This window comes from Argiope bruennichi, chromosome 6 (genome assembly GCF_947563725.1).
Source record: "Argiope bruennichi chromosome 6, qqArgBrue1.1, whole genome shotgun sequence".
Taxonomy (NCBI): Eukaryota; Metazoa; Arthropoda; class Arachnida; order Araneae; family Araneidae; genus Argiope; species Argiope bruennichi.
Genome location: NC_079156.1, coordinates 82,473,590 through 82,490,087, shown reverse-complemented (window position 1 = coordinate 82,490,087; position 16,498 = coordinate 82,473,590). Strand labels below are relative to the sequence as shown.

At 26.8% G+C, this 16,498-nt stretch overlaps 1 protein-coding gene across 2 annotated transcripts in view; it reads right to left on the bottom strand.

The window, feature by feature from the left end:
• Nucleotides 1–2,412: 2,412 nt before the first annotated feature.
• LOC129972812 (neuropeptide SIFamide receptor-like) overlaps nucleotides 2,413–16,498 on the bottom strand; it is a 175,056-nt gene continuing 160,970 nt past the window's right edge. For both annotated transcript variants that reach the window (XM_056087091.1, XM_056087092.1), the window contains exons 3-4: nucleotides 8,444–8,792; nucleotides 2,413–4,660 (exon numbers count right to left, since the gene is read on the bottom strand). In XM_056087091.1, the coding sequence (XP_055943066.1) occupies nucleotides 4,292–4,660; nucleotides 8,444–8,792 (718 nt within the window). In that variant the 3' untranslated portion in view covers nucleotides 2,413–4,291. The remainder of the gene's footprint in view (nucleotides 4,661–8,443; nucleotides 8,793–16,498) is intronic.

Here is a 16,498-nt window from a genome sequence, read left to right as displayed (position 1 = left end):
TCCAATTGACTTGATGGATGTCTACGTACTTAAATCTAAAGCGCATTACAACATTCCACATTCGTGTAGGACATAACTTATTAGAAAACGTATTCTCAAATCAGATTAAATCAGGAACTCACAAGTCTATGAATAATTTGAGGAATTTGAGGAGTTTAATCCTCGCTTTGGAGTTTCTGTCTAATCAGAATGCATAAACGAAGATAGCGAATTTCTCAACCTTTTCGAAATTTCCAATTTTATCTAGTTGGCCAAGTATTTTAATTAAATAGAAGGGTCATGATGTACCTATGGGAGTTTAAATTATTTGGGGAAATAAATATAAATTATGAAATATATATTAATAATTACGGTATTATTTTTTATCAATTTATTTTACACATTAAATATCACCCTTAAGGCAGTAGTCACCTTTTGCATAAGCTGAGCCTCAAAATTGCTCTGAGGTAATGTACATTTGAAAATTAATAATATATTTCAAAGCTTATATCGGTATAAAATTTTTAAAAAAATTAATAGAAACAATTGTTTATTTTAAACTTTATGTTTTTCAGTAATAATAATTTAGCTAACACTTTAAAAACTTGATTGCATTTTGTGTCCTTCAATAATTTTTTATTAAATAAAAATTTTGATTTAATAAAAAATAGATATTTAATGATATTTTTTATCAACACAGAATTAGTTTAAAAATTCGGGTGTATAATGTTTATTTATACTTATTTAAGTTTACTACCCATTTTAATAAAATATCTGTTTTTTAACATTACAACTTGAGCACGTGTAGTTTAAATTCGCTTAAAGATTCATGATCAAATACCACATTTAATTAGTTTTATATAAATTATTTGTTAGATTATATTTATTGTTTTTAACTCATGTTAATTCAGTTTAGTTGTATTAAGTATTATAAGTAACTCATTTTTTTAGAAAACATATAGAGTAAAAAGAATCACTAATAATTTTTCATATTTCAACAAAAATTTAGAAATAAAACACAAGCGAAAAATGCTTCAAGAACATTTATTTTTCATTCAATACATAACATAAAATGCACATCAACACATGCTTGGAAAAAAGAAAAGAATAGTTTAGTAAAATTGTTATAAAAATTATCGTTTGTGCAAAGGACATAAGTATAACTTTTCAAATAATTTTGTTGCAATTTATAGAAAAAAAATTCTAAATAAAATCATTGTAAAACTTTGTTTTTCTTTTCGAAACAATTTTATTATTTAAAACGTCTACTTTGCTTAGAATAACTACGAAAATGGATGTGACTCACTCTAAGATATTTATCTGTTTTTTTTTATTTCATTTAATATTATCAAGTTTAAGTTTTAATAATATTCAACACAATTAAGTACAATATTAAGAATTCATTATGGGCTAATGATATCGCAAGGTAACACATTTTTTCACTTGATGCACTTTTAAATTAAATTTAAATATTAAGTGAAATGAATTATTTATATAAGAAATCCAGCTTTAAAATATTTTAGTAAAAACTCTTAATGAGTATTACATAGCATATTCAAAATGTATTGTAGTTTTTTTCCTTGAAATTGACACTATTCAGGTTTTACGCCTTTAATATTAAAAAAATATATATCTTTAAAAAACATGCTCAGAAAGAACAATACATTTAGGATTATTACCTTTTTGAAATCCAAGAAGAATTAACTGCGATATTGTGAACTTAATAATAACAGCGATCTGAAACTTAATATTATACATGATTTTCTTTTTTCCTTCTTTTTTCTACAAATAAATGATGTTTTTGAAGAAAATATTCACAAAAAGAGTGGAAAATATGTCCAAACATTCTTTTTCAAAAAGTTCAACAAATTTTCAAACATTTGAAAAAAATGTAGAAAATATTGAAAGCAAATTTCTTTCACTAAAGTTTTAATTATGAGGTATTTAAGATACTTTCAAACAACCTGTTTTTGCCATAATATTTTAAAAATTAGATTCCGAGAGCTAAGCAGAATTAAATTTAAAAAGTAATTATACATTAGTGCTTATCAAAAAAAAATCAAAGTGTTTTTCCGTAATTATATATTTATTTGATATTGTTAACTGCCATAATATATTGACCGAAACTTCATAAAAATTATTATAAATTTTAAATTTCATATCTTTTTAAATAATCTAAAATGTGTTTGTCGGACACATTTCCTTTATATCCTTGGATTCATACAAAATATATCAAATTTAAAATGTACGAATTTTTAAGGTGTACGTACACACTAGAAGATTTTTTTTTCAAATTTTAACTTTAAAAATCCAGTTTTTTCGCAGCATGTCATTAATATATGTTTAAACTCATTTCAGTGAGAAAAAAACCATATTACACTAATTATTAATTAATTAAATAATATTTAATGAGCTAATTAGCCTATTTTTTGAAACACGATATCTTAAATTCTAATTTGTACAGACACACAATTCAAGTTGGAAATGATGCCTAATATTAGTCTTCATGTTGTCTGCCTCAATCAAGTTATAAAAATATGTAGTTTTATTAAAACAATTTTTTAATCAACGATGAATAGAAAAAGCGGGATTTTTTCTGTAATTTTAACTTTTAAATAGCTATTAAAAATTTATTTATATAAATATAACTTTGATTGAGGCACAAAACATCCGCTATTTCATATAGATTATTTTGATATATAAATAACTTTATTTGGATAATTTCTTGTTGAGTTATGATTGTTTGAATGAAGCAACATAGTGGGAAAATATGGTTCTTCATAAAATGAGTTTTAAAAACAGCGTAACTAGAGTTTTTAATGAAAGCACCTCAAGAAAAGTAATTATAACACGAGAAATATTTCGAATATTGACAACATCTTGGTATCGTTTGAAAGCTAAAGGATCAGAGAACTTTATTAAGCAATAAAAAAATATTCGGTATTTTGAACGATTTTCGAAATTTCAAGTGTATACATACACCTTAAAGGAATACAATATATGAAAACTTACTAACCCTCAAATATGATGTGAAAGCTTTTTTTATTAAAAACAAATTGAAGTTGACGTATGCTAAATCTTAAAAATATAAGTATGATTTTTTAATTATGATGAAAGACAAAGAATTTGATTGATAAAGTCACGTGGCGTAATTTTCATTTATAATGAATGAGTAAAACAGCTTATTATATTAATATCAATACTATCACCTTAAAAATGTATTGCACAAAATTTCACATTAAGATATATTTTTGAACTTTTACAACAAGTGTTGATACTACGACACTATCTACTAATTTTCCACAATAAAGTATTGTAAAAGTTGTGAATACCAAGCCATCAAACACTTAGTGACAGGATAACCAACCAATCAATAGATACTTATGGTAGGTGCATAAGCCATTGGATATTGAAATAAGAATAAAACTTGGTAATCTGAAAGTGCACCGAAGAAACAACACTTATGTCACAAACTTTAAAGAGTGGTACGGTGCGATTCATTAGGAAGTGTTTTTGTTGTTGTTAGCAATTAGAAACACATAATACAATTGACGGTGTTTTAACTGAAATCGGAGAACATAACTGGGACATTTTTTGCATGCTTAGAAAGAAATGTTTCATTGCATATCGGGTTGACAATGCTCAAAATCTTTACTTTCCGAATGTCCATTGTAGTAATGAATGTATCAGAAAATCCTGGCATCGACAATGTTTATAAGATAGTCACTCCGTCGCTGCTTCCAGTTATGTATTAATACTCACTGATGCATTTCTGAGAAGTTACTGTTAATTTAGGTGAAGAAATTCTTGTCAATCTGCCATTGGCATCACGATAGAGAATGTAACATCATCAAGAATTATTAAATAGTCACTTCACCATCTGTAATGATTATGCATTAATGTCTCTTGACGTAACTTCAAGAAATAATCATTAACATCTGTCATCATTATCATTTGCCATTCAGGCATTACCATTGCGATAGCACATGTTCAAGAAATATAACGAATTAGTTCCATCAACACCGCTTCCAGATGAGTATTATTATAATTTTTGCAATACGTGTAAAGAAGCAATTCTCGCAGGAAGTCAATACTTATACTCCATATACATTTATCATGTGTTCTTTCTGAATGAATATGCTTCAACCAGCTCAACGAACAACATTTACAATAAACATTGAATAAACTTATATGCAATACATATTCTTAACATTTAAAATCTATATGTTCAGTGATTGATGATATCCAGAGATTGCTCAGTTATCCTATCCTAAATAGCACGTGCACCAATTAGAAAGACATTTTTTCAGAATTATACTTGTGAAGAGTTGACATATTCTGTCTGTGTTTCACAGCGTGACTTAAAAGTGCTTCTCAAGACTGTGCTTTTGGTGCCCTTGTGCGCTGTCTCATAGCGCAGAGTTCCGCAACAGGAACGACTTTTGATGATTGCCAAGAATCCCTTCCGGAATTTTTTGTTGCAAAAAGTGTAGAGTACTGGGTTGATGCAGCTGTTGGAAGCTCCCAGCCATTGAGCGATGGGCACCATAACGACGAGTACCTGCTCTGCGGTGCTGTTTTCCTCCACCGTTATTCCCAATTTCACCATGGTGAAGATGATATAGAGTGGAAGCCAAGACAAGACAAATAGGACCACCACGATGATCATCATCTTTACTACCTATAAAAAAATTAAATAGTTACTCTGTCAGTATTGAAAAATTTATCATCACTTTTCATATTCGTCTATGCGAAATTTGAATAGACCCTCAAATGTGCAAATACGTTACTCGATTTCCAGTTATCTAGTACGGTTCCTTCGTGATGCTGTAATATTATTTTTCTCCCTGTATAATGAACCAGATTTATTACTTCCATCAGCATATGATTCAAAATTTCTTATTCTGAATGATTTCCAATGATTAGACTGCTTTAGAATAATTAAAATAATTTAATGATTTAGAAAGATTAGAGTGATTTAGTATAATTAAAATAATTTAATGATTTAGAAAGATTAGAGTGATTTAGAATAATTAAAATAATTTAATGATTTAGAAAGATTAGAGTGATTTAGAATAATTAAAATAATTTAATGATTTAGAAAGATTAGAGTGATTTAGAATAATTAAAATAATTTAATGATTTTGAACGATTTAGATGATTAAAAGGATTTAATAATTTTGAATGATTTAGATGATAAAACTTATTTAGAAGGATTTCAATGATTAAAATGATTCATTGATTTAGATGATTAAAATGATTCATTGATTTAGATGATTAAAATGATTCATTGATTTAGATGGTTAAAATGATTTAATTATTTGGAATGCTTCAAAAAAAATGGAAACTATAAAAGTCATAGAAATGCAAATAATAAAAGTCAACATGAAAAATAACACAATTTATGTAATAAATTGAAAGAACCGAAATAGTTAGCGTTTATCTCTTAAATTTTTATGAAACGTTTTATTTGAGCCCACATATAAGTTACTGTCACCTTTGGAATATAATGCGGTATAATTTGAATGATTGTTATCAAGTGGTAATTGCCCGATATAAAATAATTTAAAATAAACTAATTCATTTACAAATAAAATGCAAAAATAATTCATTTGTTTGAAGTCTTATATCAACAGGTTTAAAATAAAGGAAATAAATGAAAGTAAAAATAATTATTGAAATCATTTATACTTTTTTAAGCTTCAGAAGTAATTCTAAGCCAGTGTTTGCAAAACATTTTTGATAAAAGAACGTACTTTCGTAAAAGTAGTAATTAAAATTATTTTATAATAAACCTTCTTAATCCTTTATATGGCCATGAGAAGTTTGCTTATTAACAAATTCATCAATTTTTGTATGAACTTTTGTAGGTTGGCATAAGTTCTGACGAATTTTTCAATCAGACAGAAATTTAGATACTTCAGTTCTTTCTCTCACTCGAAATGATGTGTCTTGATTTATTAATTAATTATTAATTAACCAAACAACTAATTAATCAAATCAAATTTACTTAATAAGCTAAAACAATCACTTTTCTTAAACCAATCTCAATTCTAAAAATATTTTAATATACTATGACCAGAAAAAAGTGGCCATTAAAAAGTTAAGGATACGCAAAATATGCAAATATGATTCTGATTAATTTTGTATTACTTTATAAACGAAATTATATAAAAAAAAAATCTTTTCCTATAGGATTGATGAGCAAAAGCCTTTAATTCTAATTTCTTTTACAAGAAGATAATATTTTTGGGAAAAAACGTAATATGTTTTCCCAATTTTTCAATAAATTTCTATTAAAATAAACTTAAGCTAAATAAACTTAAAGGCATTAGTTCTGAGCTTTTTCTATATTTTCGCCACAAACTCATCAGCTTTTAAATCAACCATATGCGAAATTAAATTGAGCTAATTTAATTTACTGCATTTTACTATTAAATTACGATTATTGGTTGTTTATTTGCTTTCTATAACATAAGATTATATGTTCCAAAAAAACTGAGAGTTTTAGTTTATATCTTCAATTTCTTTATGCACGAAGCTAGAAAATATAATTAGCCTCTGCCAAACTTAAATGATGAAAGAATTAAATTTAATTTGCTTTAGGCTAAAGATCTCAAGAAAATCACTAATTATCATTACCATAATGTAATTATTTTTCTAAAACATTGCTATAAATCTAGGATTATATTGCATTAACTGAAATATGCAGTTTCAATGAACTTTCACATACAAACTTAGACTGGAAGTTGAAAACATCGTTATGGTAAGATCATCTCATTGGAAAATAGGACTAGAAATGCCAAGAACACATTACAGAAAATAGCAAAACTTAGTATTGAAAAAATAATGCAATAATAGTACTATGAATTCAGGAAATATTCAAATATTGGCCATTTATATCAATGTAAACCTGAGGAAAAAGTCACATGGACTATTGAATGTTCTTAAAGATACCAGACATTTCTTGCTTGTAACTGCAGCACTGCAGCAATGGTTGTTCCTAATAGTAAGAGCATGTCAGAATCTACTAATATTTTGCAAAAAAATAGTTTATCAGGTAGCGAATTTTGAACATCCTTAATGTGAGGAAAGTTTTCGGAGAATTTAAGCAAAGATATCAATCTATTGTCATGCTCAGTGAATGCAATTTGTGCCAATGTTTTGGAATGCATTGGATTATCTAGAATTATCTTTATTTGAATTCGAATTGCTTTATTTATAAATTAATATAATCTACTCATTAAAAAATTAAATTACGTCCTTTCTATCATTACGTTTCTGTGTAAGTGAAAAATAAAATCAATAAAAATGTATTTTTTTTAGAAAAATAATAAAATTAAACTACATATTTTATACTATAAATTTGGCCATATTTCCTTAAAAAAGAATTGTTTATCAAGATTTTGAATTTGAAGTTAATCAAAAGTGAAAGGAAAAATTCTCTAAAAGCTTAAAATTGACAGATAAAAATATAATATATAATTGACGTTTCTTATCATTATAAATAATTTTTGTATAGAATGCTTTATTATGGAAACATAACCATATTGCGCTGAATAACTTCAGTAAACTTCTAATAACAGAAGTACATGTTAAGGATGATTTTATTCCTGGACAAAACACAACGATGTATAATAAGAAAAAATAGCCTTTATTTTACAGATTAAAACTCTTATCTTCTAAATGCATAACAATTCCCGAATTGAGTTGAAAGCTGATGGGCCCCTGATTCAACTTTAGGAATTTTGTCAGTAAAGCTGACTTCTAATATTTATCCTTTCTAATATTTATCCAAGAATATTAGAATGGACAAAACACAACGATGTATAATAAGAAAAAATAACCTTTATTTTACAGATTAAAACTCTTATCTTCTAAATGCATAACAATTCCCGAATTGAGTTGAAAGCTGATGGGCCCCTGATACAACTTTAGGAATTTTGTCAGTAAAGCTGACTTCTAATATTTATCCAAGAATAAGACCATGAAATTTCTGGAAGTTTAGTGCACCTTTCCAAAGATGATGGTTTATATTACAAGTTCCAAAAGAGCTTAGGAATGTGAATTAAAGAAGAAATAAGTTGACATAAACAATGCTGATTGACATAAAGAAGTGATAACACTGATTGACAATGCTGAAGACATAAACAATGCTGAATTCATATAAATGATAGTATATCAAACTAAAGATAAGGTAATTGAAATGAAAACCATTGGTCTAATTACAACATACAGGTCTAATTAAGAACTGACAATCTCTTGAGCGAGAAACATTTTGAAGACTACTACACTACTACTTTATTGCAGATTGGCAAGTCTGCACTACAGCTTTTATTGCAGATTGGCAAGTCAGCATCAGGAAAAAATAAATTTTGCAGAATTTCTTGATAAATTTCCTGATTTCCTGAGAATTCTTCATTCAATTCTAAGATGTTTGCCATATAGTGATAAGTGTATTTACCTTTAACTTTGATCTTTGCATGACAACATCTGCATTTGTCCCCTTCGTCTCTCCTGGTATGCTTCGTCTCCAAACTTTAATCCAGATACCTACGTAGCACAAAGATATAATGCATAGAGGTAACAGATAGCAGAGCCCGAGATTGGCTCCAAGAAAGTACGCCTTTTCGGACTCTTCATGCGGCCATCGTTCCACACAATAATGGATGTCTGAGTTGACGGACTCCAACTCGAAATACAGAGCCCAGGGCAGAGTAATAAGCATAGAAAAGATCCAGATGACAGCTATAATTTTGCGTGCCAAGCTGGTAGTCATCTGGCATTTTAAAGGGTAGCAAATGGCAACGAATCTACGAAAATAGAAGAAAAAATGTTGTTATTAAAAGTTATTGCTTTATTCATTCAGAAAAGCATACATAAAATAAGGGAAAAAGTGGAACATAAATGCAGAAAAAATAGTTCTAAATTTATATCGAACCCCATTGAATATCACAATTACAAAAGTTAAGTGGCGTAAAAAAAATTATAGCATGACAAAAATTTATGGGAATTTGAAAGCAAGTAAAAAAATTTTGGTTACAACTTTGAAATTTATTTTTGAGTCCCAAAACTGTGTTTTCTAAATTGCAAGCGTCATTATATCAAAATAATTATAATCTTTTTTAGAGAAATTAAATATTTTAAGAATTGCATCGATTAAACAAACACGGTTTGTTATAAAACCGATTAGCTTCCTTGTTTCAAGAAAATTCTTGTAATTTAAAATATTCGTTTAAAAAGTTTTTGCTTCTTGCAGTAAAAGATAAAAACAATGCTACAATTCAAATACAACCAGAGGGAGTAGTCTTCACAAAATTTTCTCGCATACTCTAATGAACTTGTCATGCCAGAGCTATTGAACTATTGCACGCCATTGTCTTGCATGTCATTGGCATACAATAGTTACGAAATATTAACTTTTGGCGTGAATTCAGCATTTTTACTGAATCTATCGTGTCATCCTTGGCGAGTTATTTCGCGATTAATCCTTGGTATGCCGTTAATAGTATATGAAAATCAAATGTGTGCTTACGTATTTCTCAATCAATTAAAACAGAGATTTGACATAAAGCTGCAGTTGTAGTTATAAAATTCTATACAAATTTGGTGCATTTATGTCACTGCTTTTTTGAATTATCGTGTTTGCATATTTATGAATATACACACCGACAGACAGTCTGTTGTTGAATTTGCTTCAAAATTTGAAAGGCGTCTATACTATAGATATTAAATCTGTATACCGAATTTTATTTATCTAGCTCTCTTTGTTTTGCATTTATGGTTTTACTTATCTTCGAACAACTGGACAGACAAACTGCCTCTGGACTGATTTTACACAAAATTTGATATAAATCCACAAATTTGGTGTAAAAATCGTATACCAAATTTCAGCAATCTAGTTCAAAGCGTTTTTTTAGTTACCTTTCTAGCAGCCAGACAGATAGACGGACATTTTCCAAAAATGTGCTTTTCGAACTCACGGAAGTCTAAAGCGTGGAGATTCGTAAAAATCTCAAGTTCTAATATTTTGACGATTTCTAGACATTCTCTGTACTACGTTACTAGAAAGTAAAAATTGTTTATCAACTCACTTATTTGCAGTTTCTCTAAAAGTTAATAACTAAAAAAAATTCCACAGTAACAGGTTCTTTAAAGTATTGTACATATATACTTTAATAATATTTTAAGTAACAAAGTTCTAGCCATTTTTACACATGAGCGCAAAACGTAATGGTTTTCTTTCTTTCAATTTAATTTCTTGTATCTCATTAGCATTTAAATAGTTATTTAAGCTCTTTTCCATTTACGAAGCGCTGATTTCATACGCATTTCAAGAGAGAATGATTTGCTTAGGTTACAAGAATAATTTTCCGTGTGCATAGAATTTTAAAGAAAATGCTTCAATGCCTGAAGCTGCGTGATCAGAAATTCGAAACAACTTATGTTTTTAGATTGGCTGTAAAATAATGGCTAAAATGATGCCTTGAAATAATTTTGCACAAAAGATTTACTTTAAAACATTTCAGTGCTAACTTAATAAGATTTTATCTTTCACTAACATCATATAAAATTAAAAACAAAACTAGACACATCTGATTATGGGTTGAGAAGAAAATGAATATGATAACAAAATATATTGTTCGTTATTTTTCTTTTTTTTAAAGTAAAACCTAATTATTTTTTTTATAAATCCTCAATGCCTAAACTCCTTGTGTGCCAACTAGTATACCACAAGGCTTACAAATATGAGTCAGAAAACGATTAACAGTAGAAGAAATTTCAAATATAATATACAGGTACAAATACATTTGAAATATATACATACGGAGGTATAAATGCAAAGAAAACTGGGGGAACAAGAAAATATACAAATACAAACAAAAATTTTAAAAAATGCTCACATACTAACGGAAACATATAATAAATGATATAATACAATTGATAAAGCATGATCAAATAAAAATAAAATATTCAAAATACAAATATAAAAAGAACAAGCATATATGCGAAATACATGTGGGGAAACACACAGAAATAAAGTTTAAATAATACAGTAAAAAATATACGAATATAGATACTTCACATTATAGTTCAATTAAAAATTCCAATAACAATTTTTAGAATAGCTGACGAAAGATTTTTAAATTGAAATTGAAAAAGAAAATTACTTTAAATTAATTTGTATCCTTAAATAAATTTCTGTTTCCAAATGTCTCTCAAAATTATATTTGCGATTAAATATTTCTGAAAATTATAGACGAAAAAAAGGAAAATTTTACAAAAATTAAAAGTGAAAAAATTTTATTTATAGAATAACTTAACAAAATCATTTTTCGGTATTATTAATAGAGATTTGTAAAGTACATTTTATAAACATTCCATACATATACGGCAAAGTTAATTTCCGTTTTTATTTATAATGAAAAATTTTGAAATGTTCATATGCATTATTTCAATATTTTTAAATTTTAATATTGGGTGTTTAAATATCTCGCGAAATTTCTAGATTATAATGGGACGGCGAAAAATACAAACTTCTTTGAAAAAAACATATACACATTTTATTCAGTTATTTTTATTAAAACCTTTTTTTTTCTGACTCATCAAATGATTTCCTATTATTTATTTTTTAAAGAAGTAATGCAAAGTGTGAGTCTTTATTCTTTTAGGAAGTAATGCCATGCTCGAGTCTTTATTTGTTTAGGAAGCAATGCGTTAGTCTTTATACTTTTAAGAACTAATGCAGTGTGCGAGTTTTGTTTTTTTATTCTTTTAGGATGTAATGCAATATGGAAGCCTTATTTTTTTTATTTCTTTAGGAAATAATGCAATGTGTAAATTTTACTATTTACTTCTTTTCCTTTTTTATTCTCATCTAAAATAATAATTGGAATATATTTAACATAATAATCGGAATATAACAGACATATCTAAGAGTGTTTTTTTATTTACTCTTGCCTCCATACATTTTGGTTAGGCAAAGAATATAAGTTAACTGCTAACTCTGATTTATTCATGGCAACTTTCAGCCAATCTCCCCGAGTGTCAGTAATAAAGATATATGTCAGGTTAGAAGCTCGAGAAGAACCAATTTGAAAACTTCTCCTTTTTCTGGGAATGAAATCAGTAGTTCTGTCACAGAAATAAGGAAAGAAAAGAACAGGTGAAATTTGGTGATTGAATAGAAATATATAAAAAGAATATTTCCGGAGTAAATAAAGTAATAAACTTCACTATTTGTTTATCGTCGTATTTCTTAAAACATAAATAGATTCTTGTGAAATATTGATAGAGAAAAATATATTTATATAAATTATAACGTACGATAAAGTTCCTTTTTTTAAGTTTGACTTATCGACATTTTCCCAAGGACAATATTTAAAGTAAATGAGTATGATTATTATCAGATTATAAATTGTACGTGATTAATATAATTATTGACTGTAGGAAATCTGGTATCTCTTTTATTTTATTGTTCTTTTGTCAAAATAATGCACATTTTCAATTAATTTCGTATACTTTTAGTTTCGAAGTAAAATCACAAAATATTTTCTGTTTTTTATATATATAACATATGTTATATAGAGTTGTTATATATATATAACAACTCTGTTATATATATATATATATATATATAACAGAGTTTTAGCCCTTGAAGGCGGTTTCGGTGGTTATCAGACGTTCAGGTGTTTGGCAATTAATTATGGGAAAAAATTAATTGTTAAAAGGTTAAGGTTCCCCCAGCATAGCAGGGAATTGAATATTTATTTGGGATCAACTGTATTTGAACATTTGATTTGGTTCATTAAATAGTATTACAAGACTATAAATCAAATCATTTTTATACAACTGATTGTTTTTTATTTGAGTTAATAAATTCCCATGCTTGTGATGATGAACAGACAGATTTTCTCTGATAGATTTCCTTCAAATGATACCATACGAAATTTTTTTGTCATTTTTTTTTTATGCTTTCTATTACGAGAAAGTAAAAACAATCGTTTAAACTTTCCTTTCGATACTGCTACTCATTTATACTATTCATTTTTACCTTAATATGTAAAAATGAGTAATAATAATCAAAATTAAATCATATAAAATATGCTTTTCGTCTAATGAATAAATGTCAAAAAACTAAAATGACAGGCATTCTTTTGAATTGATTAACATAAATTTTTCTCAAATTTAGATAAAAATGCTTCTATTGGAATTGCAAATTTTTTCCCTCATCTGCTAAAGAAAAAAGTTATTATAAAAATGTTAAAGATTTATAATTAAAATTTTCACTTGAATAAATATTTCCTTAAAGAATTCTGTTTACAAATACAAAATTTAAGGGGGGAATCTTTAAATAAAGAATTTGGAGTGGATGATTTTAACCTCTTTTTATGTCTCTTTTATATACGCCGTCAAAAGACATAATGGTGTCGTAAATTCAAGAAATTGCGATTTTAATGGTGCTAAAAAAATCGACACTTTTACTGTATCTATGAAGTGAATTGTTTGCCTAGAAAGAAAAGTACACCATTAATAAATAATGAATGCCATTTACTACAGATAAATGGGTCTAGTGGAGTAAAATTAAATGAAAAATGACAACATTAAAATATTTATTCCTTGGAAAATAATAAATAATAGTTTTTTTGTCAAAAGAAATAGGTTAAATTTACTTTTGATGCACACGCAAACTTTTATACATATATATATATATATATATATATATATATATACATACACACATTAAATGCAACAGTTTTCTTAGAAATGATTCATGGGAAATTAATTACTCCTCTTTGTGTAAACTTCCGTTATTAAAAGGTCTTCGATGATTTCTCGCATCAGCAGAATTACAATATTTTTAAATAGGAAGTCAGTATTTAGGATTGCATTTTTTTTACAACGAATACTTCAATAGAATATCATAAGAAATATCTGTCTGCATTCAACTCTTATAAAATATATATATATCCTAAAGTAGCAAGGCTTGATTTTTTTATTAGAAAAAAATTAAAACCTTTTTTTTTATTTCTTTGCTTCAGATTCCAATTTCTAAATATGCATCTAAAAACATACTTCGGAAAACATTCGTTTAGCAGATTTATTTTTAGCATTTTTGCTTCGCTTCTTGATTGGGACAATAAATATTTCTGAAAAGAAGTGCCTATGTTTACTCTTCTGACATATAAAGATAAGTTCAAGGGACAATGTAAAAGGGATGCAATATCTTTTTTCTGGTCACTATTCATGTCATTGTATATTTCAACCAATGGATATCTATGAGACTGTCTAAAGAAAAGCCATTTCAGAATGAGGGAAGTGGAGATCCGGTTTATAGAAAAAAGCAGAAATTGAAACTCTTCTTTGCCTCTCAGAAATATTTTCTGTGTTAAAAACAGCTTGTTGAATTTATGTAAAAGCTGGGAGGAAAAGAATGAAAGCAGTAGTAAAAAATGTTTTTCACATGCCACAAAAAAAATCCTAAAATTATTTGGTATACAAAATGAACTCCATAAGAAGTGAGAAATACAGAAAAGAGAATTTGCAATGAAGGAATATGCATAGATTAAAATGAGAAACAACTAAATATAATTAAAAAAATATTCACAAACATATTAATCTTTATTAATCTCTTTTTCATTCTTAGTAATACACATTCACTACTCCATCATTCTGGATGTTTCTAGTTTCCTTCGTTAATTTAACCTTTAGACTGGCATTAAGATACATATGAAATTATTACCTATGAGATTTATCAATGGTAGTCTAAGGGTTATATTTTCTGGTTTTAATAATTTATACTGTAGTAGACATAGAAAAATAGATCTTGATTTTTTTTACAAAAATATGTCGTTTTTGTCAATAAGTTACTAATAGAACTAATTTTATAACACCAACCATCTTTAATTAACCTTGCTGTAACTTTCAAATCTTTTTAAATCCAAGCACCATTTTTTTTTTCAAAATATCTTCTGAATTATATCATGAACGCTTACATGGTAATATTATATCTTTTTAATCGAAAGTTTTTAATAGTTCTATAAAATATTTTGCACATTTAGTTTTTGCTCATTTAATGTTTAATAATGCAAAATATTTTGAATATTTAGAAAGCCTATTAAATCAAATTTGAATTGGCACTACAGTCAAAAGAAAAGGATTATTATTGATTTTGAAATAGAAACATAAAACTGCCTCTTTGATTTTCTTATTTCCTATATTTCATTTGTAGAATGTGATAATATATAGAGAAAACCTTTCTTCCGATCATAGCTGTATGTTATTAATACAGTGATCAGTATTAAAATGGAATTTCATTTTCGCATGTTTTCGGTTTGCTATTGAAATGATCGTTGTTTATAAATTATTCACCACCAATATAAAGTGTATTCTTTTCAAAATCTTCATTATAACGATTTGTAACGGAGCCTCAACAATCGTCTGAGAACATAATTTTCTCGTATATATTTCAAAAATCATGAGATATTTCAAATTTTTAATATTACTGATAATAACAAATATCACCAATACAATAAAAGAAGCATGCATTTTTTGTCTCGATAGAGCGCATTTTAGTTTCTAACAGTTAATAAATTTACAACAAACATATTTTAAAAATAATCATTTATTAGTTTTAAAAAATGAGATATTTTTATTTTCCTTATTTTATGTTTTTTAAGATTTTAATTTGTAGTTTACTATTAGAAACATTATAGAATCTTTCAGTCTATTATTTTACGAAATTCACTACCAGATGGCGCCACTTGTAAAGAATAAAAATTTCATTACTTCTTTCGGTAATTCATTTTCGGAAAAATTCATTAATTCGGTTAAGTGATATTATAATTAATTTCTGAATTATTAATTACATTTGGGGATATTTTACTAATGTTTTGTGATCAAAAATAATCATATCTGCAGATTTTCAGATTTCTAAAATATCAAGGAGTGAGAGTACAACCGGTCAAAAAATCAAATAATTGTGCACACCAAACAAGTCAATCAGAAAAATGTTTTTAAAAATACAAGAACGATATGCATCTATATTTCATTTGATGTTAATAACTTGAATGATGTATTAGCGTTTTTAATTCCTTGTAATTTTTTTACTTTAGCTTTCATCTATGGCTTATAGATTTTAAAAAACCAACATGTTGAAACAGCAGAATAATAAATAAATTTAATATATTTAAAATGCTTCAAAACATATAGAATAAATGTACAAAATTATATTTATCAATAATTTTAGAAAATTACATCCTTAAATAATATATTCACCTTTCACATTCTTGTCATTTATATTACGCCATTCCAAAAATTATTTAAACATTTTCATTAATTCTTATCTTTGAACAAGATATTGTATGTCAGTTTTAAAGTTAGCTAAAACTAAACAGCATATGCACGTTTAAATATGCAGCATATGCAGACTTAAATTTTGGCAATTCTTAAAACAGTAAACCTTTTTAAAATTCTTCTGATCCTAATGTTAAAAAAATGGTTAAAATGTCAGGAATTC